Below are 26,266 nucleotides of genomic sequence, written 5' to 3'. Positions count from 1 at the left end.
TAGACTATAGACTGAGGGTAAATTATTAATACTTGCTCAATAGCTTTTAATTTGGCCTGTAGTGCTGAAAATGATGAACACTCAACTATTTCAAAGATTTCCAATTGGTTCAAAAACAGCCCTTTCTCTGTAAGATCCATCAGTAAATATTACAAGAGCATCAGAAATTGGTTGATTAACAAAAACTTTAGGAAATACAAATGAATATGCAAAACATAATAATTTACCTTTAGGATAATGGTGAGTAATTTGACCAGGATAACTGGCTAATGCATTTATCCATTCTGAACAATATTGATATAGCCAATTAACTTGTAAAGTATAATAAGGGATAATAATTTCATAAGGTTTTATGTTAAAACATTGTTTTGACTCCTACTTTGCCTTGCCAATTGAGACACAGCCTGTGGATGAATCCATAAAACCTTTTTTGGAGAGCTTCTACTTTTACTCCTACAAGTTTTTATTTAAATTACAGCAACTAACACAGGTACACTTACACAACTCACATAGACTTGAAGTGCTAACCACTGGCATGTGTATTTTGCAAGACTGGCTGAAACAGATGAAAATTTCTATGTAAGTATGTGGATACTGGATAAAATGCATGGATATATGAAGGTGATACAGAATGCCAAAAGGCTGATTTTTCAAAGATCTCTTGAGACAAAAAGTCTCTTTTGGCGCTGTGAGACATTTGAAACATCCGCCTTTGGGTTTTCCTGACCTATGATATTTAGAATTTATATAGATATTAACTTAAATTTGTCTCTGTCAATTCTTAGCTTTCACTGAAACTTTTAAATTGTATAATTACTCAAATATTGTCACACTGAACATAAGACAAAAAAGACAACAAACACGGCAGACAAAAAACAAAACAACATAAACATTGAGGCCTCTTACAACATCTTTCTCCTTATTATTCTCAACTGTTCTTCATTCTTCTGTGTTAACACATTTTTCTTCTTATTCTTACCCATATTTTAGACTCTTCTGAGTTTTAATACTTTTCTTATTAATAACAAAGGAGAATTCCAAAGGGAGTTGCAGATTCTATATCAGCTCTTCTACTGAAAGGGCAAGACTTTAGAATTCAGCATCTGACAAAGCAGGGATAGATATAAAAGCTCCAAATTGTTTTAATAAATTTCTTTCCCATAAATTAGCACTAATGTATAGCACATAAAATTGCATTTGAGCCGTCTGTCCATTCTTAGACCTCTAAACATTGGGAGAGGTTCCTAATTCAGAAAGAGTTAATGTTATTTTTTCTTTTTTAGAAGCTAATTATTTTTTACTGATAACAGACACATTAGCTTCTATATCCACAAGACCTGTAAAAGAAATTTTATTAACAGAAAAAGAGAGGACTCTTGATCATTAATGATGGTTTTTCAAAACAAATATTTCTCAGTACTTCCAAATCCTATTACTTTTGATCTATTAATAGTAGGAAATGCATGATAAGGGAGAAACAAAAGTTAAGCAATTATTTAACCAGTTTGTAGGAAAAGGAAGAATATTTTTATTACTAAAGAGCTGAACAGAACATTCCAAACAGCAGCTCAGAATGACAAAGCAAAACAGTACAATGAAATGTGCAAGGAGCTAGAGTCGGAAAATCAAAAGGGCCAAACTCGTTCAGCATTTCTTAAGCTAAAGGAACTGAAAAACAAATTCAAACCTGGAGTTGCTATAATCAAGGATGCTTTAGGCAGAATATTAAATGATCCAGGAAGTATTAAAGGAAGATGGAAGAAATATACTGAATCATTGTATCAAAAGGAATTCGCAGATGCAGAAGAATGTAATGAAATAACGTATGAGCAAGAGCCTATGGTGATGAAGGAAGAAGTTCAAACTGCTTTGAAGGAAATAACAAAAAATAAGGCCCCAGGAATAGGTGGTATACAAATCGACGTGTTTTAGCTAACAGATGCTGCCCTGGATGTGCTCACCAAGTTGTGCTAAGAAATCTGGAGAACAACCACCTGACCAACTGACTGGAAGCGAGACCTACACTCGTTCCCATCCAAAGGGTGACCCAACGGAGCGGGAAGCCACAGAACAATATCATTGATTTCACATGCAAGCAAGATTCCACTGAAGATCATCCAAAAACGACTGGAACAGCACATCAGCAGAGAACCGCCAGAAGTCCAGGCTGGGTCCGTAGCACCAGGGATACTATAGCTGATGCCAAATGGATCCCAGAAGAAAACAGAGAATACCAGAAGGATGTCTACTCTGAAATTGTGGTAGCAGAGTCTTAAGTTGAGGCCCTCCCTTCTTTGTAGGAACAGGTGTAGTGGAAACAACATTCCTAAAGTGTTTAAAACCATGTCTCATTTCCCTGAAAATGAAAAGGAGAGCGAGTAATGAGGATCTGCCCTTGGGGAAGCAAAGGAATCCAGACTTTTCCTCTGGCACTTCCTAAAGTTGCATGGAAGTCCCGATTCCCGAGGCATATCAAATATCCTCGGGCAGGGGGAGGCGGGCTGCCAAGTCCCGCTGCTGCACTGGGCTCTCCCTCCTCCTCCGCCTTCTTCTCCACCCCTGCATCCCAGAGAGATGCTTTTTTCCTTTGCTTTTTATAAAAAATAAAACAACCCCAAACATTTTACAAAACAAAGAAAGAAGCACACTTCCCGGGGCTTTAGGAGCGGAGGCCTGGCTGACCAGGGAGGAGGCGGAGATGGGGAGGGGAGAACAGGAGTAGGTGGCTGCTGATATATCAACCCTTCCGGGGGGAGGGGCAGGGCAAAATGGCACCGGAATTTGAAAAGGCGCGAAAGTCTTTGTTTTAGCAAGGCTACGATTTCGTTAATGAGATTCCAGTAAGAAAAAGCGGTGCCAGGAATTTTCTCAGGGCCAAATGTTTTATAAAAATCATTCAAAGCACAACCAACCCGTTTCCATCTGTTTTCATATATTGTCCCTTATTGCGGGAACCAAAGACAGACATCTTTAAGAAGGAGAAAAAAATTGAACTAAATTATTTTTCTTAACCCTTACCCCTTGTGCCTTAAGGGAATTATTAAGGCTTTCTACAAACCTTTCCTGCACACCATACATCTTTAAGGAGTCTTAACTTTTAACCCCTCATGCCTTGAGATAATTATGAAGGCCTTCACACTGATTTCCTGTCCCATATTCACTGCCCACTCACCTCTGAGATCCTCCCACGGTGCGGGTAATTCCGTGGCAATCTCTTAATCATCGACTGGCCAGTCCTTTTATCCTTTTCTTTCTATTATCCACGCAGTGATCCCGTTCTCTAAAATCCACGCCAACTGAAACCGACCTGCGGGTTCACACGTGTTCTAGAGTGGGATCTGTGCAGATGAAAAGGGGGAAAGGGACAGGGACACGAGAGAGGAGGCAAGTCAAAGTTCTCTGATCAAGCCTCAAAGTTTATTAGAAGAATTCTGCAATAAATAGGCATCTGAGGAGGCCAGGCTGCCAGGGAACCCAGCCCTAGGATATCAGTTTACAATAGAGAGGGAGGGGCATGCCCCAAGGTGTTGACTTACAGGTAAAGAGGTAGGCATACCCAGAGATGGACAGGGTGGCGACTGCATGTCAGAAGTGTTGTCTGTAGCAAAGCCAATCTGCTCAGGATGGCTTTCTACATTTTTTGGCTTCTTATAACACATAGTTTTTTCCTCTGCTGTGACCACAGGAAGAATAGATGCTGTCTGAGACAACTAAAGGGGTCCCTTGTTTTGCCCTTCAGGTTTTGGAGTTGACTAGGCAGGTGAGCTGCTTCTCAATCCTCTGTATTCTCACTTATTACTAAAATAGAATCAGATAGAGAACACATATCGATTTTACAGTATTACATTGATATCACTGTCTTTTTCTAGTAAAAATCATAATTTCAGAGAAAAAGAGTAATCTCTGAAAATGATCACCAGCCACTAGATTGAGTATTGCTTTTATTTGAAAGAAAAGATATTTTTCTCAGCCTTTGACATTGTCTTCAGCTAGTATAAACTGCTTTGACAAGAAGATTTCTTAGAATAACTTCCTTTCAAAACTTGCATCTTTACTAGAATGAGGCCTTTTTAAAAATATAGCATTCATCTTTTTAATTCTTTACTTTTGCATGGCTCTTGATTGTGGATCCAAGTAAAATTAAAATTTTAACAATTTCAAAAAAAGTATAGCATTCAAATAGGAAATAACCTGTTTTTAACAGATGCCTTTAAGGTGCTTTCACCACATTCTCAAAGATATACTAAATAGTATGAGCATAGATTACCTAACCAAACCTACTGACATGAAACCAATTCCACATTAGAGTGAATCTTCTATTGGTTTCCTGAGGCTGTAAATATTTATGGGAGGAGACTTCCTAGATGTCTTCTGTGGAGCAGCTAATGGATTTGAACCACAGACGTTTAGGTTAACAGTGTAGCATGTGTAGCACACGATGCCATCAGATTACATCTACTAAAACCATATCCACTTTGTAACATATAGGGGCACCACCATGGGTTGGAATCAACAGGAGGACAACAAGTTGTTGTTGTCTTAGCACTGACTTGATTTTTAAAATTTCACTTATAACTGCACTGGAAGTGTAACAGACAAAAACACACAATTCTATTCTATTTTCAAATTAAGACACTTTAGGAGGGGAAATGAAAGTTAATCAGAAAGATGAAGACCAATTCTGCTTGATATTTCACATGTATTCATCTACTCATTGTTTTATCCTTCCATTTCCTTTTTTAATATATTTATCATCAATCGAACAAACAATCAAAGTTCATTTATAACAATTAGTGACTGGAATGTGAAAGTTGGAAACAGGAAAAGGATTGGTAATCAGAAATTACTTAGTGACTTAGAATGAGATTCGAGGTCAGTTGATTGAATTTTGTGCAATCCATGATTTCTAAATTGCTGCAAATACCTTTTGTAACAACTACAAACAGCAACTATACATATGGACTTCACTTGATGAATTAGACAGGAATCAAATTTACTACATCTGTGGAAGAAATAATTGGAGAAGCTCAATATCAGTACTCAAAGCCACTTGAACTCTCATGCAAATTCAAATTGAAGCTGAAGAAAATGAAAGAAAATCAGCAAGAACCAAAATAAGACTTTGAGGCTATCCTGCCTGAATTTAAAAATTATCTCAAGAATAGATTTGAGGCCTTAAACATTATGAGTTGTATGATGACATCAAGGTTGTGTGACAACCCATGAAGAAAGTAAAAGGTTATTACAAAAAACAAGGGAGAAAAAAAGACTAAAATGGATGTCAGAGGAAACCATGAAAATTGTACTAGAAATCTAGTAGCTAAAACAAAAAGAAGAATGGTAAAGTAATAAAAGATGAACAGAAGACTTCAACGGGCAGCTTATGAAGATAAAGCAGAGTATTATAGCAAAGTGTGCAAAGAACTGGAATCAGGAAATCAAAATGAAAGAACTAACTCAGCATTTCTCAAATTGAGGGAACTGAAAAAGAAGTTCAGGTCTTGAGTTGCAATACTGAAGCAATACTATGAGCAAAATCTTTAGTGATCCAGGAAACATCAAAGTAGATGAAAGGAATACGAAGAGTCATTGTACCAATAAGAATTGGCTGACACAAAACATTTCAGGAAGTATCAAATGAAGAACCAATGGTAATTAAGGAAAAAATTTATGTTACGCTGAAAGCATTGGCAAAAAATAAGGCCTCTGGGAATAGATGGAATACCAACTGACATATTCCAACAAATAGATGCAGCCCTGGGTGTGCTCACTCACTGTGCCAAGTAATCTAGAAGGCAGCTTCCTGGCCAACTGACTGTATTAGAATCATACTTACTCCCATTTCCATGAAAGGTGATCCAATAGAATGTGGAAATGATCAAATAATAGCATTAATATTGCATGTAAGATAAATCTTGCTACAGATTTTTTAAAAGCATCTAGAGCAGTGTATCTACAGAGAACTACCAGAAATCCAACCTGGATTTAGATAATACCATAGCACAAGGGATATCATTGCTGATGTCAGATGGATCATGGCAGAAAGCAGAGACTACCAGAAGGATGTAGATCTATATTTTATTGACTATGCTAAGGCAGCTGACTGTGTAGACCACAAGTTATTGCTAACATTGAGAAGGATGGAAATCCCAGAATATTTAATTGTGCTCATGTGAAGAACACTACATGGTTTAAGATTAAAAAAAAAAAAGATGTAAGAGTTGTATCCTTTCTCCATAACTATTCTATCTATATTCAGAACAAATAATTTAAGAAGGTGGACTTTATGAAGAAGAATAGGACATCACCATAGAAGGTAGATTCATCCATAACCTTCATTATGCAGGTGATACAACCTTGCTTGATTAAAGTGAGGATTTGATGCACTTGCTGCAGAAGATCAAGATTTAAAGCCTTCATTATGGATGTCTGCTCAAAAAAGATGGAGAAAAGACTGAAGCTGTCAATGATTTCATCTTACTTTCATCCATAATCCCTTGGTGCTAGCAGCCAAGAAATCAACAGAGTTACATTGGGAAAATCGACTGTCAGGGACCTCTCTAGAGAACTAAAGAACAATGATATCACTTTTAAAACTCAGGCACGCCTCATCCAAGCCATGATCTTCTCATTTACTTGCTATGCATTTAACAAGATGTGCATTTTAATTACTTTCAGAGCAATAATGAAAAAGGATGACAGAAGAATCGATGCTGTTGAGTTGTGGTGCTGGCAAGGAGCACTGAATATCCCACGGACTGTCAAGAGAACAAACATATCTGTTCTAGAGAAAGTGAAACCAGGGGTGCTCCTGGGAGGCAAGAATGGTGAAGCTTCATCTCACATACTTTGAAAATGTTAAAAAGAGAGGGACATCATACTTGGAAAGGTAGAGGCTCAACATAAGAGAGGAAGACTCTCAACAAGCTAGAATGACACAGTGACTGCATCAGTGGCATCAGGTGTGTCGGAGATGGTAGTATGGCACAGGATAGGACAGGATTCACAGCCATTGTTCCTAGGGTCACTAAAAGTTGCAGTCAACTTAAACATAACAATATATGCTAAAAGAGTGCTGGTGGCCTAGTTAGTACGATGTTGCCCTGTTAACCAAAAGACCCTCGAAAGGTTGCAATTCACCGTCACCTTCAAGGGAGAATGATAGGGAACCTGTTGTCATTAAGATTTACAGCCTCAGAAATGGATGTATGGTCACTGTGAATCAAAAAGTTCTCAAAAGCCGTCAATGCTACTTATACACCAGGCAGTGTTTCTAGTCACTAGACAAAATAACAGAATTCCTGCCTTCTTGGTGTTTTGTTGTTGTTGTTGTTGTTTACTGTAAAAACAGAAGGAAAGCTAGTAAAACATATATGGGAATCCAGGGGGAGTAAGGGAGCAGAAAGGTGAGGATGTGTAGGGATGGAATCACAGGGTTGCACAATTTGGTGGATGAAGTGGGTAAAGGAAATGAGAGAGATACGGTGGGGACCTGAGAAGACAGGGTAATGGTGGGCACAGTCCAATGGAGATAATATTTTATTTTATTTTTTTAACAAAGAGATTGTCTTTGTTATTTGTGGGTTTCCCATTTGGGAATAGCGGTGCAGACTCTCTGGCTGCTTCATGCTGAACGGAGGCTTTGAAATGAAGGGGAAGGGGAGCCCATTTAACATTTACTTCTGGTGTTGAGTTGAAGTTGCTTGCCTTCTTGTTCCATTAGAAGATATTTTCATGACATTTTCTGCTATCTGGACTGCAAGGTGTTTGTTTGGGTGAGTCCAATGGGACTGGCTGGCTGAACTTTGAGGCTCCATCTACCTTCACTTCCTTAGCTTTTGTCTCTCAGACTGGGCTCAGGGTTTAGGTTCTGGAAGAAGACTCAGTGTTCAGGTTTCCTATAGGAAAGGGAACAAACCTTGAGAGAACAAACTTGTGCGTTACAAAGGAAAGGGCTTTGGAGGTATTACTTACAGGTGTGCTGGGAGAGGAGATGGAGGAAAGCGGCTTAGATAAAGTTCCTAATACACACCAGGCAGATCTTGCCCTGCCAGGAGGCTCCCCCCAGGGACCAGGAAGCTTCCCTCAGGGCCTAGTTACTCTCCCCAGGGGCAAGGTGGCTCTCCCCAGGGGCTGGGCAGCTCTCCCCAGGAGCCAGCCAGGTGGCTCTCCCCTGCCAGGAAGTTCTCCTCAGGAGCGGGATAGCTCTCCAGACTTTGACTTGGGACGGGCGTAGGGGGCTGGGGGGTGGGAATCACAGCAGGGGACAGCCCTTCTAACATGTGCACCATCATCTTTGCCCCCTTCCTCTCCACCAAGTGGTCTAATTGTAACTCAAAGTAGGTTTTATTAATTTCCCCTTCCATAAATGAAGAAAGGGCTTCTAGAAAGGTTAACAAACTTGCTCAAACCAAGGTTGTCTGAAGGCAGGCCATAAGGCAGCAAGCTCCACATGATGCTCAGGTTGGTCATCTTTTGTCTTCCTCTGCAGGCATAATCTTGCTGAAGATTATTTTTAAAATTACTAGAGGAGTATATTTTTTACATGCACAAGCCGCAAGGGGTGCCACACAGGGCTTCCGCCCAGCATCACCTTCTCAGTATTTACTGAAGAGAACTCTTGGTGCAGTGGTTTAATGCTTGGCTTCTAATTAATAAGGTTTGTGGTTCAAATCCACTAACAACTCTGTAGGAGAAAGATGTGGCAGGCTGCTTCTGCAAAGACTTTCAGCTTTAGAAGCTCTAGAGGGAGCTGCTATGAGCCAAATACGGTCAACTCAACAGCAGTGTGTTGTGTTTTGTGTTTGTTTTTAATTTTTATTTTATTATTTTTTTGTGTGTACCGTCAAATTGGATCTGACTGGTACAGGAAGAGATTGTCCCTCTTTCTCCAGCAGAGCATCTGGTGAATTTGAACCACACACCTCTCTGGGATTGCAGGGCAGCTTCTTGCCACTAGGCCACCAGAGCTCCCTGACAGCAGTGTGTTTTATTGATCTGGTTTTGGAGTTTACAGGCCAGCTGGAGAGTCAGATTTTAAAGAAATTAATATAAACTTCAAGTAACTGAACAAAGGAAATAAATTTAATACTATAGAAAGAATTTTGGGATGCCAGTTTGGTTGCTTTGCCGAGTGAAGAATCTCCTTTCTAAAGAAGTCTTGTTGAATGACTAAATTAACTCTGATACATTTACACACTGGCATATTAAATATCATTAAAAAGCAATCACAAGTGCTGTGTAGTATTCCATTGTATCAATGTACTACCACAGTGACTCAGTCCATTCTGTTGTGGTTGGAAATTTGGGCTCTTTCCCTGTTCTTGCAATGGTAATTAAAGCTGCTGTGAACATTGGTGTACAAATCTCCATTTGTGTCTCTGTTCTAATTGCCTTGGGATATATTCCTAGTAGTAGAATAGCTGGACATTTGGAATTTCTGTGTTCAGATTTTTGAGGAAACGCCAAAACTTCTTTCTGGAGGGGGATGGGGAAAGAAAGGAGAGAGGGAGGGGAAGCGGGAAGAGAGGAGAGGGGGAAGGGGAGGAGAAGGAGTTGTTATGTACCACCAAGTCGCTTGCGACTCATAGCCCTAAACCCTACTCTATCCTGTGCCATTCTTATTGTCTCTGACATACTTACCCCCATTACCCAGTTACTGAATCAATCCATCTCAAGTGTCTTCCTCTCTTGTGCTGTCCCTCCACCCTCCCAAGCATGTCATCCCTCTCCAAGGCCTGGTCTCACCTTGTGACATGTCCAAAGCTTGTGACATGTCAAATGAAGCTTCCAAATCCTTTCCTCCAAGGAGCAGGTTGGTTTCACCCTCTCTAGGATAAACCTGTTTGTTCTCCTAGCAGTCCATGGTATATTCAATACTCTTCTCCAGCACCACAGCTCAAAGGCATCAAGTCTCCTTCTGTCATCCCTAGTCATTGTCCAGCTCTCTGATGCATAGCAAGTGATTGCCAAGACCATGGCCTATATCGAGCGCACTTTAGTCTCCAGAGTGACGCCATTGTTCTTCAGTACTTTGGAGAGGTCCCTAACATCAGACATTCCCATCGCAATACGTCTTTTAATTTTCCAGCTGCAGGTGTCAAGCAGTGGTGTTGACTGCTGCTGGTGTTGACTGTGGAGCCAAGCAAACCAAAGCGTTGAACAATCTCAATTTCTTCACCATTGGTCATAATGCTGCCAGTCAGCCCAGGGGTAAGAATCTTTGTTTGCTTGGTGTTGAGGTTCAATCCATACCTAAGGCTGCAGTCCTTGATCTGCAGTATGCACTTCAAGTCCTCCTCAGTTTCAGCGAGCAGGATGTGTCATCTGCATAACACAGGTTGTTGATGATTCTACCTCCAATCCTAATGCCACATTTCTCTTCATAGAGCCCAGCCTCCTGGATAAACTGTTCTGTATCAAGTTTGAAAAGGTATCGAGATAGGACATATCCCTGACATACATTCTTCTCAATTTTGAACCATGCAGTGTTTCCTTGCTCTCTTCTGACAGCTGCCTCCTGGTCCAAGTATAGGTTTAGCATAAGCACAATCAAATGTTCTGGGATTCCCATTCTTCTCAGAGTCAGCCACAGTTTGTTGTGATCCACCTAATCAAATACCTTTGCATAGTCAATGAAACGCAGATAGACATAATCCTAGTACTCCTTGCTTTTGGCCAAGATCCATCTAACATTAGCAATAATATCCCTAGTACCACGACCTCTTCTAAACCCAGCCCGCATTTCAGGCAGTTCTCTGTTGATGTGCTTTTCCAGTTGTTTTTGTATAATCTTCAGCAGAATCTTCCTGCATGTGATAGCAGTGATGTTGGTGATTGTCTTCGAGTTGCGCACGACTCATAACGACCCTATGAACAAAAGGCCTGAAAGCCCTTCTCAGCTATCGACATTTATCAAAGTTCATAGAGTTTCCGGAGGCATATTATTTAAGAAGTGGATGCCACTCCTGCTTCCAAACCGATGTTGTTCAATGATATTGTTTGAATATCATTCAAACACTTTGTCAGGTCACCTTTCTTTGAAATGGTAACAAATACAGATCTCTTCCAGTCAGTCGGCCAGGTGGTTATCCTCCAGATTTCTTGGCACAACTTGGTGAGCATTTCCAGGGCAATGCCTGTTTGTCGAAATAAGTCAATTGGTATGCCATCAATTCCCAGGGCCTTGTTTTTTGCCAATTCTTTCAGAGCAGGTTGAACCTCTTCCTTCATCACTACAGGCTCTTACTCATATGTTGTTTCATGAAATTCTTCTGTGTCTGCCAATTCTTTTTTTGTTCAATGACTGTATAGTCTTTCTATCTTCTTTTAATGCTTCCTGGATCATTTACTATTCTACCCAAAGCATCCTAAGCATTGCAATTCAAGGCTAGAATTTTTTTTTTTCAGTCCCTTGAGCTTAAGAAATGCTGAGTGAGTTCGGCCCCTTTGATTTTTTTAACTCCAGCTCTTTGCACATTTCATTGTAATACTTTACTTTGTCTTCTCGCTCTGCCCTTTGGAATCTTCTGTTCAAATGCTTAATAACTTAATTTCTTCCCTTTGTTTTGGCTTCTCGGAACTCTAAGTACAATATTCAGAGTAGTTGTAGCATGTTATAATCCCATCAACAGTGTATGAGAGTTCCCACCTCTCCATGTTCTCTTCAACATTTATTGCTTGCTGCCCTACTTAATTTTGCCACTGCTACTGGGGTGAGATAGTATCTCATTGTGGTTTTTATTTTCATCTCTCATATTGCCAGAGATTTTGGCCATTTGTTCATGTGTCTGTAGGCCTTCACGATGTCTTCATTTGTGAAATACTACCTTAACTTGGGAGAGAATTATGCTGAGTGAACTCAGTTTTATAAGCACAAATACTGCGTAAGACCATTATTGTAAAAATAGAAGGATAACTAGTAAAACATGCGTGAAGATCCAAAGGGGGGAACTGGTGGGAGCAGAGGGGTGAGGATGTGTTTGAGGTGAAACCAAAAGGTTGCACATTTTGGTGGGTGGGATGGGGCAGAAGGAAATGGGAAAGATCTGGATGAAAAGACAGGGTAATGATGGGTGAGGTCCAGTGGTCATTAACTTTGGAAAACATAATGCATGTGAATGATTATATGAAACATAATATGAAGGATAATATGAAATACAATGTATACAAACTTTGTAAGCAAACCGATAAAAAAAAAGAAAAAAAGCAATCACAAATTTGTGCAATACTGTACAACATGTATTCATCTAGGACAAATGATCCTGAGTGACCTCAGTAACCAGTCAGTCACAAAAGAACAATTTTTATTTAAGACAACTAATATACAGACATAAGGAAGAGTTTACATACAGATAGACTCTATTTTGTATATTTAACAGGAAAGGGCAAGAGGGAGGAGCAAAAAATTAATAAACAGGTAAGGTGGGTGAAGAGAAAGACAATATTAAGTAAGGGTTTGATAAAACATGATCATTAATTACATTAATAATTTGTAATTTTATACAACAAAGTATATGGATGAGTGAATGAAATATGATAAGATTTGTAAACTTACACTCAAGTGAAAAAAAAAATAAATAAAAACTTCAAGTAAAGAAGCGTTGTTTAAGCCCTGAACTGAAGGACAATTAGGAGCCGGGCAGTTAGTGAGGGACAGGAAAACACTGCAAGTGCCTTGAAGCAGTGCAGTGGGAAACAGTTTTGGGAATATGTTGGCTTCTCTGTGAGGATGGGTGGTAGAGATGGTGGCAAGAGTAAAGAATAGAACAGCTGGAAATGGACCATGGCTTTTATTGCCCACCCCACATGGTACTAGAGAGCAGAGTGGGCTTGGATGTGTTCTTTGTTCAGGCTGTGTCTGAAATGGTTTGGTTCTCGTGAGCTGGGTGCTATTAAGAAGGCGGACTGTGTTTAATGGCAGCAAGATGGGTTCACAGATTTCCATTCTGAAGATCTTTCCCAGTGTTATTCAAAGAAATAGTACTGATGTGTGTGTGTGTGTGTGTGTGTGTGTGTGTGTGTGTTTACACATGTGTTTGAGAATATAACCAGATGAGGAATAAAGGGAAAAGTCTGCACGTACTAACTACCCAACTGCAACAGATTTTCACAGAAGCCTTTGTAAGATTTGATTCACAATAGTTATCTTTATTCCTATTATTGGATTATTGGACTTAAGTTTCTTTTAAGACTACATCCTTACAATTTGTTGACAAGTAAACAAGACATTTAAGAAAGGTCCATTTAGATAGGGCACTGTAGATCAGTATTGAACTATCAGACTTTGGGGGTGGTGAACTCCCACCATGGAAAAACCTCTAGAGAGCCTCCTGGGGATAGAGGTCTGTGGAATCTGGAACTGTTTTGGGATAGAAGCTTGAAAGGCTCAAAGTTCTCATTCCATTTAAAAGTAAGCAGCTCTACAATTACATAATACATTTCATCACTTACAATTTTTATCCTTTGTGTAGATGCACTCAAGATTTACAAAATATGAACTACATTTTTAACCGTTTCATTTACAGCACAGAAATTCTTTATTTCTGGGTGGGTCTACATCAGATATGTATTATGTATATTCAGTAACACTCTGAAAATCTTTACCAAATGCCATATGATTTTTAACAGGGAGCCCAAGGGCGGGGTGACCTGTGGGGAGGTGGCACGGTATCTATGAAACCAAGAAGGGCACAAAGTGGTCAGTGTGTCTATTTCTTCTGTGTCCTTCTCTAAGTTTAAGGTTTTGTCTCTTCGTTTTGTATTTCTGGAAACACAAAATGTGAAGTCAAGAACTCACTATTTGAGCAGACATGCTGTTTTTTTTAGGAAATAGAAGTGCATCATCAAGGTAATTTTAAGTAGATCACTTATGAATATGGAATGAAGGGATAGCATAAAGTTTTCCAGTTTATTGTCTCCATTAAAGAGCTCTTTGTGTAAAATACTCCATAGCAAAATTGCTTCTATATAAAGCAGTGAGTTTCATGTTGGCTTTGATGTAAACCTTTGATCTTGAAAGGATGATGTAGGACTAAATACAGAGTAAGGCTGACTTTAAAAAAAAAAAATTTAAAAAGATGGGCAAGATTAGGAAACAAAATTGCGGCCTGACCCTCCTTCCTCACCCCAACCGGGTTCATGCAATTTATAATGCGGTTGAGAAGAAAGCCTTCTGTGGGTTAACGGAAACACTTGTGGGTGTCGCTCACTTTTACAAACGAAAGAAACTTCCTCCCTCCTTGGCGAGGTCAGTGGACTCCCTTTCCCACCCTGATGCTCGGGGCGTCCTCTGGTGCGCTCTGTGCATAACGCGCCCCAGTTTCTCCGGGGTCACCTGCCCCCGACGTCACCCCACTCCCTGTTCTGCCGGACCGCAGAAAGACATCTACTCGCTAGCGTCTACTCCCTGGAAACTTGCGTTAGGAAAGTGCCTTTTTGTCTGCGACTGCCACCAGAACACTTGAGTTGCAGGCCCAGAGTACCGCGCCAGTGCCAGCGGGCTGAGGGTGCGTCCAGCGAAGCCCGCTCACCTGTGCTGCAGGTGGGCAGCTGCTGCCTTTAATGGGTGCCCAGAGATCCGGGGGGAGGGGTGGTTACAGAAAGGTAAGGCGTGTGCAGCAGGTATGTCCGCGCGTGAGAGGACGCGGACAGGCCCCTCCGACAGAGAGGCGTCCGCGACCCCAACAATACAGTCAGTCCAGTGGGCAGGGTGCCACGAGCAGAGTGACCTGCGGGAGGTGGAGGCTCTTATACCTTTAAGGCAGGCCCCGCCCCCGCCCCGCCCGGTTCGCTCCGTTCCCGGGAGCCTGTCCGCCTGACCTCCTGTCCTCCTGTCCACCCGTGCAGAGCCTTAGGCGCTCAGGCCTGCGCGGAGCTCCCCTGGCCCATGGCGCCGAGCTCGGCCTCGTGTCCACCCTCCCCTCGGCTGAGGTCTGGGCGGGCGCAGGGGGCGCGAGGCACGGGAACAGACGTGATGACTCGGGTAAACTTGTCTCTCCTGTCCCCGCAGCCGCTGCAACGAGAACTGCAGGCCGGGACGGAGTGCAGGCTCGCGCGGCAAGTGGACGCCGAGGTGAGTGCGGCCGGGCCCGGCGGCGAGGTTTCCTCGCCCCACGCAGTCCCCCGGACCACTTCTGTTCCCTAGACACCCAGTGCCGGGGGCGCCTTCTCTGGCCGCTGTAGAGAGATGTCCTTGGGTCAGGGCTCTGTCGCAGGCTGGCCGCCCAGGCCCCGGACGGCGAATGGCCGGCGAAAGTGGGGGACCACCAGCCGGCCGCCCTGGGATGCCTGCGAGGAGGTGCCGACCGCGGGCTTGGCTCCCAAGGGAAACCTGGAAGACCACCTGGAGGTCACGCTCACGCCCCGTGGGGACTCTCAGCACGCGTCCTCGGTTTAAAATGATCTTATGGTTTTAAACTTCAGGTCGCCAAATGGATTCGTCTTAACCAGAAACGGAGAAAACGGACACGAAAGGCGAAGGAGGAGTTGTTTGAAAAGGTAGGAGCCATGGAAGATCCCCTGAGGGCTGACTAAAACAATAGAGTAGCATCTCAAAACTTTTGAAAGTGAAGTAAATAGTAGATTCCATTTACATGGTTCCTTCTATATATAGAGTAGTTGCAAATACCGTAATCATAAACATGATTATGCTTTCCTAAAGAACGGCCTGGGGTTTGCAGGCTTGTTAATGTTTCTTAGCTCACTAGGACTTAAGTGGATTCCATCCTTTTACAGGCCAGATATTGTTTATTATGGCACTGTTTAAAGCACTTTGGAAAACAAAAAAGGGCTGTGAATATATGCCACAGTGTTAGGTTTGGCCTACATTTGGTCGTGATAGGCATTATACTCACTCAGCACACCAAGGCTTTAAATTTAAAACCCTTACCTCAGAAACAAATGATGAAATAGATTACTTTTGGAACACTAGGAGGGATTTCATTTATTCTAAAGCAAATGAGAAATTTGTTTTCCTGAATTTAGAAAATCGCTAGACTGCTTTGCAGAAGTTTGTACTATCCTTTTCCCCCTGAAATGCTATGAAATTAACACTTGATTTGTCATTATAGCAAATATACAAAAAAAGGGGAAATGTTGCTTTTTGAGCGACTTTTCATGAAAAGAGAAGAATAATATTTTTTCAAATGTTAAAGCATACATAGTTTTTATTGCTGTTGCTAAATTACATTTTGCAGGTTTTGTGTGTTTTGTTTTGTTTTTTTAAAATTCTTGACGGCACCAAAGGATTAAAATAGCAGCATGCTGTTTTTCTGCTGCTGAAATGTGTGATGAATCACTCCTGACACTGAAGCCAAATTCTTCCTGATAGCCTTGCGGCCCTCCTGTGTGATGTGGCTCCTTCACTCCCAGGAAAGCTATGCCAGAGTCCCTGGTGTATTTAAAGAGACTGCTGCCTCGCAATATACTCTGCTTTCTCTGTGGAGGAAAATTGTATCCTGGTCTTCTGTTTTTAAAGAGAAAATAAAGTGATATATTTCACTTTAGTTAAACAGTAGTTGTTGTTTGTTCTTGTTGTTAGGTGCCGTCGTAGACGACTCATAGAAAGGTTATTTTGAAGACATTATTTTTCTGACCGTACTTCAGCATATTATTATTGGTTGTGTTTGTTTAAACTTTCATGCTCTAGATGTTTTTAAAATGTTGATGAGGTGATGAATAAGATTGTAAAATGTATAAAAAGAAATATATATGTTTAATTTTTTTCAAAATCCATCTTTTAAGAAAAAATATTACTCCAATCCCCAATACATCGTGTGTAGAAGGTAGAGAATCTGTTCCCTTTGTGGTTGACTTGGCGCTGTCACTGCCTTTATTCTGAACTGGAAGGAACAGCATATGTGACGCCCAGGTGCTGACCCTGAGCTGCTGAGAACAGGAAAAGGGAGTGTGGTCAAGAGGAGTTCACCTCTGCCAGTACAAGGAAAGACCCTTCTTCCCAAACTCTTTTTTTTTTTTTTTTTTTTGCTGTTGTATTAGAACTCATATGTACATCTGAGTTCCCTTAGAAAATTGGGTTACAGTTTTAAAGAAGACACAAAAATGAAATCACTCTGAAGCAGTGGTCAGAACTTCTTTTCAGAAACAAATCTTGATGGGTAATTCCAGGGTCTCCTTAGTAGTTAAGAGCTGTGCTGCAATCTCAAAGGCATCTTGTTTGAATCTTCCACCTGCTCCGTGGGAGAAAGATGGGCATTTTTCTCCTGTGTCATATACTGCCTCTGAAAACTTGCTGAAGCTATGGGTCAGTTCCCACTCAACAGCAACTACTCAGTGAATATTAATTATCAGTGTCTTCAGTCAGTATTGGATTACCTATTAAGCAAGGTAAGCAAGCATTCACTAGTGTTTGTTTACATTTTTTTCACAACATCAAAGATTTGAAATATTGTTGGCTCCTCTGTCCCAACCCCCTTACAGAATCAGAACTTGTTTTCAAATTTATAGTTTATGACAGGGACAAAGTTCCTGGTGAGGAAGATAAGTACGTGGTTACTTGTGCTCATTCACCCATCTGTAATGAACTGTTGAATGTGCTTATTGTTTACTTTTCATTTTAAAACCATGTCAGAGATGTGAAATTATTCACCACAGATTAATAAACTATACAAGTAAACTATATTTACTTAAGTGGCTTGTTGGTACTGCAGTCCTCAGTCTTTTCCTCCTGTCTCGATGTAAGCTGCGCCAGCTGAGCCTCCTCTCTCCTGCTTGGCATCTCCCATGCCTAGGAGAGAGTGACCTTGGGCTAGGTAAGGCATTCAGTGTTGTCAGGAGCAAGTTGGAAGAGAGTGAAACTTCAGCAGATGCTTGGTACGGCATTAGGACTCAGCTCTGAGAGGCACAGAGGATATCATAAGGTGGAGGTGCCTCTTAAGGGTTTATTCCAAAATATCCAGGGAGCCCTGCATGATAGTGTTCTAGCAGAAGCCAGATGTTGATATTTTGCTAAGCTTTGAACCTGTAACTAGGGAAGTCTAGGTAATTAACTGGAGGAGCCCTGGCGGCATAATGGGTTAAGGATGGGGTTGCCAGCAGCCTGAACCCACCTGCCTACCACCTCAAGAGAGAATGAAGCTGTCTGACCATCTGAGTATTTATAGCCTTGGGAACAAGGAGAGGCCCTTGGTCCTCTTGATAGGTCTGCAGTGCATTGGAATTGACTTGATGGTAGTGTGTTAGGTGGTTAATTTAATGTTTTTGTATGTTAAGAAATTTTTCTGTCTGTCATGCCACAAGCAAAAGTGAATTATTTCTTTCATATATCTATTTTTCTGCTATATTAATATAAGACATGACATTTTTTATTAATTTCTTTTATATCATTTTAAGATAAATGAGTTTTTGTCATTCCTGATATTTATTTTAAATCTAGACCTTGCCTCTGCCTACTTTATTTTCCTTCTTTATTCCTTGAACCCCTGCTGCCCTTATTCCACAACCCCATCCCCAGTCTGCCACTTCATGCTTGGCCCCAGAGACACCCTAGGTGACCTTACTTAGTTAACATATATGTTTAACTACACTGTGGTCATAACAAGGAATTCCAATGGCCATGCTCATAGGATGTGCACTGCTGGCTAAAAGTTTGCACCTCCAGTGGTTCAGATCCACCAGCTGCTCTCTGAGAGAAAAGCACACTGTCTCTTCCATTAAGATCTGTGTCCTCTTTGACCTGATGGCAGTGAGGGAGTGATAACATTCTTTCTCATATGGGAGGACTTTTACTGACTTGTGGAAAACCTTCTGACATGCCTGTGAATGGAAAACAGAAACAGTAAAAGGGAAAATGGGCAAGAATGTGATCTTAGGGGAGGTGCTTGTTTTCCTCCGTAAGAGGTCTTGAAAGTACATAAGTGCTAGGCACAGCCTGCTGTAACTGGAAATGGTTGAGTCAGTGAACTCAGAAGAGGAATCTAAACAACTAACCCTTCACTTGACTGTGAATTAAAATAACAAATAAGGAAATCAAGTGCACTAGATTAGCAACATATATGCCCCAGAGAAGTGGTGGGAAGGGCTCCCCTGGCCGTGTGTCCACACGAGTGGCCTGGCCCTGTGTCCTGACCATGTGGCATGTCTGTCCTGATCTCCCCACCTTCTGCTCTGTCTCATATGACCCTGGCCCCCTACCCCTGTGCTGTTGGTCTGCCTTCAGTCCTTGTATGCCTGCTCCCCTGCCCTGTGCCCCTGTGCTATTGGTCTGCCATCCATCCCTGTACACCTGTGCCCTGCACACTGCCCTGTACGGCTGTTCCCAGTCTCCTGCCCCTGTACTCTTGGTCTATTGTTAATGCCTGTACACTTGTCACCCGTGCACACTGCCCTGGTGCTGTTGCCTTCAGTCTCTGTATGCCTGTCCCTCTGCATGCTGCTCCTGAGTTGTTGGTCTGCCTTCAGTCATCTTATGGCTCTTCCCAGCCCTCTGCCCCTGTGCTGTTGGCCTGCCTTCAGCGCCTATATGCCAATTCCCCTGCATGCTGCGTCTGTGCTGTTGGTCTGCTGTCAGTCCCTGTATGACTGTCTTACAGCTTTCATTTCTCATTTTTTTTGGGTGCTGCACAAATCTCTCTTATGCATTGTCTCATATCTTCTCTGACAGTCATTTCCATTTTCTAAAGAACATTTATCTGTGTTCAGTGGAAGTTCATACAGTCAGGTTTAACAGTCACAGCAAGTATTGTTAAGCAACATTGATTATGTTTTCACAGTACAAAAGCATTCTCTTAAATTCCTTTCTTGATTTTTCACTTTAATACTTATTTCTGTTGTTATTTGATCTTCATGTTTTACACCCCCTTTCATGGGCAAAACAACTCTTAGACCATGTAAAAATTTTAGAACTCTCTCTCTTCTGATTCAGGTTCTATGTTCTTTTCTCTTAGTATTCTGCTATTCTCCCTTTTTCATTATGTCATGTTTCCTTAGTTCATATAATTTTTGCAGTAGGCAGCAAAGAGAATATGGACAGTTCCACAAAGAACAGTTAGGAAGGATGAATCAGGAAGCTATCTACATGGGAAGGTTGAACAGTGGTGATTGCAACAGGGAATTGAATTGTATCTTCTACAGTTATCTTAGATCTTATAAATGGCTGCTCGTTTGTTAAAATAATCAACATCTATTTTCCCCCTGCCTTTATTTTTGATTGATTAAAGATCAACACAAATTGTATATTACAGTGGAAAACAGAATTCTTTATGAAGAATAATGGGAACTTTTCTGTGTTCTAATACTACTGTCAGTATTCTAAGGAGTATATGAGATCACAAAATAATATATTTGCAGAATAAATTTGAAGAAAATACAGAAATGAGGTGTGATTTCTGAATATGGAGAAAATTCCAACTTTCATCTTCTTAGTAAGCATCTATCCTTCTTAATTTAGGTTATCAGTTAATTCAGATTTTCAGTTAGTATATATGATGTCAGAAGTCGTCTTTGGCAAACCTTCAAAACAAAATTGAATTACTAAAGTTAGCTAATATTAACAAGAGATCTTTTATGTACATAAGGTTGTTCCTAGCTAGTGGTCTGGGGAGTATGAATTGCCTGATCTTTTTTACAGTTAATATGATAAACATGAGGTACAAATGGTTTTCAATAATAGTTAACTTTTTAAAGTTATCTTTATTCCTTTTTGCTAGAACCTAGAAATGAATACTCTTTAGCTTAATATTTAGTGATAATTTCCCTGAAATAGTGTGAAAACAAAAATCTAAAAAGTTAGTTATAAAAATGCATACTTTATGGTGTGTAATGGGAACTATTTCAGTTGGAAGGGACCCCAGGTGTCCCAGTGCTTGAGTGCTTTACTAACAACTAGAAGGTCCAGCAAGTGCTATGGGAGAATGCGGGTAGCAGACTGCCTGCATTACAAGTCCTGGGACAGGCCACACCATTCTTCTAAACTGTTCTCTTTGTAGATTTTCATGCTCATAGGTTCATTGTGAATTCATCTTGACAACAGCAGATTTTAGTTTCAGGAATTAACATGATAACGTCTACTTTCTGAGTTTTTCAGAAAAAATACTGATGTTTTATCTAAGTTTACTTAAATTCTAGAGAATTTTTCTTTTTTTTTTCTTTCTACGCAGTAACTTTCTGATAAATGGTAATCTCAGTTTAATAATGCATAGATGACTTTTTTAAGTTGTGTGTGAAACCCAGTTTGGTTTATGCAGTTTACAATGATTTATTACTGTTTTAACATTCTATATGTTGTAAGAGAATACTTTTAAAATACTTCTGGCATACATATATTGAAAATTATAAAACACAATGTAAAAAGTAAACTTTTGATGGCTTTGTCTTTTGTGACAATTTTATATTCATGCCATATATTATATGCTTTCTGGAAACCAGTATTTTTATACTAGTAAAAGCTTCCTTGGAAAAATAAGAAAAATAGAGACTACTAGATTTGACACTCTGGCACCATTAGCTACAAACCTAGCAGAATTGTGCAGGATAGGTTTAGGGGTGCAGAGCCAAGCACCCCTTCCCTTGCTGCTTGGCATTTAGCAGAATGGTGGCATTGGGGAGTGGCTCTTCTGCAAAGGAGACAGCTTTCATGTTCAGTGAATTCCCGCGCAGTTTTTGCCCTGGCCTCTTTCTAGAGTGCTTTTGCCCTGTGAGAATTCATGACTTGTATACATTTACAGAGCTATAATGTTTCACAATAGCTTCATTGATTCTTGATTTCCACAGAAAAGCTTTATGGATTCTGAGTCACAGCTCTTGAGCCCCACCTCTCCTGCCTAGCTCCCTGTCCTTGAGTTGCTTTTGTGTCCTGAGCTGCATGTACTGTGTGTGCCTTTGGATGGCAGATTACTTGAGTGATGGGAGCAGGCAGAATAATTTATTAAAATTAATTACAAAAAAACGAAACAAAAGGAGTAATTCCAGAGCTCTTAATAGGCAATTCATTTTTTTTTTTTTCTGGAATGTTTGAGCCTTGCTTGAGTTTCATTCTTCCTTGTTGGTCCCTCTTTTTTCTTGTAATTTGTAGCAAAGGAACTCTGGTAGCCTAGTGGCAAGAAGCTGCACTGCAATTTCAAAGGGCTTCTAAGGTTCAAGGCCACCTCCTGCTTCATGGGAGAAGAATGGGCAATCTCCTCTGGAGTGATTAACTGCCTCTGAAAAGCCACCTGATGGTCAGCTATGGGTTGGTTCTGACTCTTTGGTAAACAACAACAACAAATTAATTCCTAATTTTACCTAGCATAACAGAGGAAATGAAGATGTGCTCACACACTTATCTACATAGTGTAATAAGACTCTGAATGGAATTATTGATATAGTGGTAGCTGACACTTACCATGTGTCAGCTGTTAGCTTGTGAGTGTTGTAAGTACTTTACATGTCTTGACTCACATAAAGTGGTGTCACAAACCAGCAGTCTCCTATTAGGACCTTGCAGTCGGCATCAAACCCTTTGAAAATAGATAAGGCATAATAAACAAAATGAATCGTTGCTAAAGGAAAAGTACTTTGAGCAGCATTTTAAAATCTCAGCTTACTGACCACCTCGGACCACAAGCATAAAAACCACCACCATTTCTAAATTAGGGAAACTCAGTTGATGTATATTTTGAAAATGCTTGAAAGTGTGCAGGTACTTAATACAACTTGATTTTAGCAATGTTGACCTCAGCAACCATCAGGTCTTCTTTGTCATGAAAGATTGAAGTCTTACTATAAAACGTAAGCATTCTTCTGGAAAAGAGAGGCAGGAGAATGTGTTTCATTTACTTTCCTAGGAAGCATTAGCTGCATTCTCGTAACACTGCTCTAGTTGGCAGTCGACTCCTCTTAGGTATTTCAGTGAGCTATTGTTTGGGGTCTAGTATCATGACACTGACAAAGTTCACTGTTACAGTAGAACCTGCTGGTGTCAGTGTAGTCTCGGACCTGCCTTTATGTCCTTTCATTTTCTATTTTAGTAGGCAGACTCAAGCATGCAGCCTTAAAGTCCTGAGGATTTACTCTTAACTTATATATTGTTGTATACAAGAGAAGCTCAAACCTTGTTTTCCTAAAACTTAGAAAAAGCCCTGATCCCTGCAGCCTCTTCAGTTAGAGTTGGTTCAATCAATAATACGAAAAAATCTCTTAAACAGCACTTATATTCTCATTTCATACCTAGTATTTGCATTTTTTAACTGTCTAGAATCTATACTTGAACCAAGAGGCAGTTGTCAGAACAGAGCAAGGAAACACTGCATGGTTCAAAATTGGGAAGGGTGTATGCTAGGGATGTGTCCTGTCTCCATACCTTTTCAACCTGTATGCAGAACAGATTATCCGGGAGGCTGGGCTCTATGAGGAGAAGTGTGGGGTCAGGATTAGTGGAAGATCTATCAACAGTCTGCTTTATGTGGATGACACAACCCTGCTTGCTGAAACTGAGGAGGACCTGAAGCGCTTGCCGCAGAGAGTTAAGGACTGCAGCCTCCAATATGGATTGAGGCTCAATGTCAAGAAGACAAAGATTCTCACCACTGGGTCAGTTGGCAGCATCAGAATGAATTGTTCACAGCTTTAGTTTGCTTGGCTCCACAGTCAACACTCTTGGCACCAGTAGCCAGGAAATTAAAAGACGTATTACGATGGGAAAGTCTGCTGTTAGGGACCTCTCCAAAGTATTGAAGAGCAATAGTGTCTCCCTGGAGCCTAAGATGCATCTGATACAGGCCATAGCCTTTGCTATCACTTGCTATGCATCAGAGAGTTGGGCAAGGACAAAGGAGGATAGAAGGAATATTGATGCCTTTGAGCTGTGGTGCTGGAGAAGAGTATTGAATGTACCATGGACTGCTAAGAAAACAAACAGATTCATCCTAGAAAGAGTTAAACTGGGCAGCTCCTTGGAGGCAAGGATTCTGAGGCTCTAATATACTTTGGACATGTAAGGAGAGACTGGTCCTTGGAGGGGGACATCATGCTTGGTAGGGTGGATGAACAGTGCAGGAGGGGAAGGCCCTCTATGAGGGGGATTGATTCAGTGACTGGGGTAATCAGGATGGAAGTGTCAGAGACAGTGCGATTGGGACAGGACAGAGCAGCGTTTAGGGTTGTTGTACATAGGGTCGCTATGAGTTACACTTGACTCGATGACACATAATAACAACAATAACAACAGGTTTTTACTTAATTATGATGTTTTTAAATACAGAGGTATATGAAGTGTAATTGGTAGAGTTTACCTGGTTTTAATACTCTGGAGAGGTCAGCTTTCAGGGACCTCTCCAGAGTTATTAGAGAGCAGTAATATCAATTTAAAGAATAAAATATACCTGGCCCAAGCCATTATCTTCTCAATTGCTTGCTATGCATGTGAAGGTTGGAAAGTAAATAAGGAATGACAGAAGAATTACTTAAGCCTTTGAGCTGTGGTGCTGGAGAAGAGTACTTCATGTCCCATGGATTGTCAAGAGAACAAAAAAGCCTGTCTTGGAGAAAGTGAAACCAGGGTGCTCCTTGAAACCAAAGATGGTGAAGCTTTGTTTCACATACCTTGGGCACTTTGTTAGGAGAAATCAGTCAGTCCTTGGAGAAGGACAGCATGCTTGGAAAGGTGGAGGGTCAGTGTAAGAGAGGAAGACCCTCAACAAGTTGGATTGACAAGAGAACTGTGATAGGGCAGGCATAGGATAGGAGAGAGTGTGATCCGTTGTTCATAGGGTCACTGAGCCACTGCCAGCTTGGCAGTAACTAACAGTAACAACCACAGACTGGTTTTATTGTGAGTCATCTCTTTGAATTCGTCCATAAAAGTAGCTCAGAGTAAGGAAGACGTGAGACTTGTCTTGCTTGAGTTAGTCTCTTTTGTTTTCTCTGGGAGTTTGTTTTGTTTGTTTGTTTGTTTTTATTTAATAGATCAACCTCAAGAAAACAAAGATTCTCAACACTGGGCAAATTGGCAGCACCATTATAGATGGAGAAGAGATTGAGATTGTTAACTGTTTCAGCTTGCTCAGTTCCACATTTAACACTCTTGCGAGAGCAGTGAAGAAATCAAAAGATGAACTGCATTAAGATAATTCATCAGGGACCTCTCCAGAATGCTGAAGAGCAGTGATGTCAGTCTAGAGCCTGAGGTGCTCCTGATACAGGCCATGGTCTTCGCAATTACTTGCTATGCTTTGGAGAGCTGGACAGTGACTAAAGATGACAGAAGAAGACTCGATAACTTTGAGTTGTGCTGGAGAAGAGTACTGAAGATCCCATGGATTGCCAAGAGAATAAACATGTCTGTCCTGGAGAGGGTGAAACCAAATTGCTCTTTGAAGGCAAGGATTTTGAAGCTCTGTCTCACATACTTTGGGCATGTTCCCAGGAGGGACCAGTCATTGAAGAAGGACATCATACCTAGAAGGGTCGGAGCTCAGCATAGGAGGAAGACCTTGGATTAGATGGATTGATACAATAACTGGAGTAATGGTAGTAGGTGTGTCAGAGAGCATGAGATTGGCTCAAGATAGGGCAAAGTTCAGAGCTGTTTTACATAAGGTCCGTTATGAGGCACAGATGACTTCATCGTCTGTAACAACAACAACAATAGGGCAGTTAAACCCTTGGTTTTGTTAAAGTCAATATATCTGGCTCCATTCTGTCATGCAGTATTATGGTATGTGTATGTTTATGTTTTTTCCATCTTTGGGTATTTAGGAAACCTCGTAATTTTGGCCTAGCGTTCCTGTTATAATTACACATTTTCCGCTCTTAGGGACTAATTCCCTGAAATGAACAACAATGAACTAAAACTTGCAGGGCTTTCTCACCCTTTCTCTTTAGCTGACTTGAAGTAGTATCATTTTACTTCCCACTACCTGTAAAAGACAATCAACAAGCTTTCAGTATTTTTTATGCAGTTTTTCCATTTCCTCCATTTTTTATAGATGTGCCATATCAATAATATAAAGAAATGGAAGTTACCTTTTACACCTTGATGAAAACCTTCCACTTAATTTTAATTCCACAAGTTTATATTTCAGTGTTCTTCATCCATTCTTATGTTGCTATCTCTTCATTTTGTTTTTCTGAATTTAGTTCTCTAGTATATTTCTCATGAAGGAAGTCTTTGTGTTAACTGTTTCCCTAAGCTCCTGGCTATTTATAAATTTGTGTGCATTTAATGATTTATTCATTGCAAATACCTTTTATAAGAAACATAAATGTGGGCTATACACATGGATTTCACCTGGTATGCATAGGAATCAAATCAATTACATTTGTGGAAAGA

The 26,266-nt window shown here is 40.7% G+C and overlaps 1 protein-coding gene across 1 annotated transcript in view; it reads left to right on the top strand.

The window, feature by feature from the left end:
- Nucleotides 1-26,266, top strand: part of LOC102848488 (chromosome unknown open reading frame, human C9orf3) — a 704,390-nt gene that overhangs the window by 514,454 nt on the left and 163,670 nt on the right. Inside the window, exons 11-12 of the mRNA XM_006898876.1 lie at nt 15,011-15,073; nt 15,424-15,498. Of these exons, the coding sequence (XP_006898938.1) occupies nt 15,011-15,073; nt 15,424-15,498 (138 nt within the window). The remainder of the gene's footprint in view (nt 1-15,010; nt 15,074-15,423; nt 15,499-26,266) is intronic.

Source organism: Elephantulus edwardii, unplaced genomic scaffold, assembly GCF_000299155.1.
Source record: "Elephantulus edwardii isolate Elephantulus edwardi_28Jun2011 unplaced genomic scaffold, EleEdw1.0 scaffold00238, whole genome shotgun sequence".
Taxonomy (NCBI): domain Eukaryota; kingdom Metazoa; phylum Chordata; class Mammalia; order Macroscelidea; family Macroscelididae; genus Elephantulus; species Elephantulus edwardii.
This window is presented reverse-complemented; position numbering and strand designations above follow the sequence as displayed.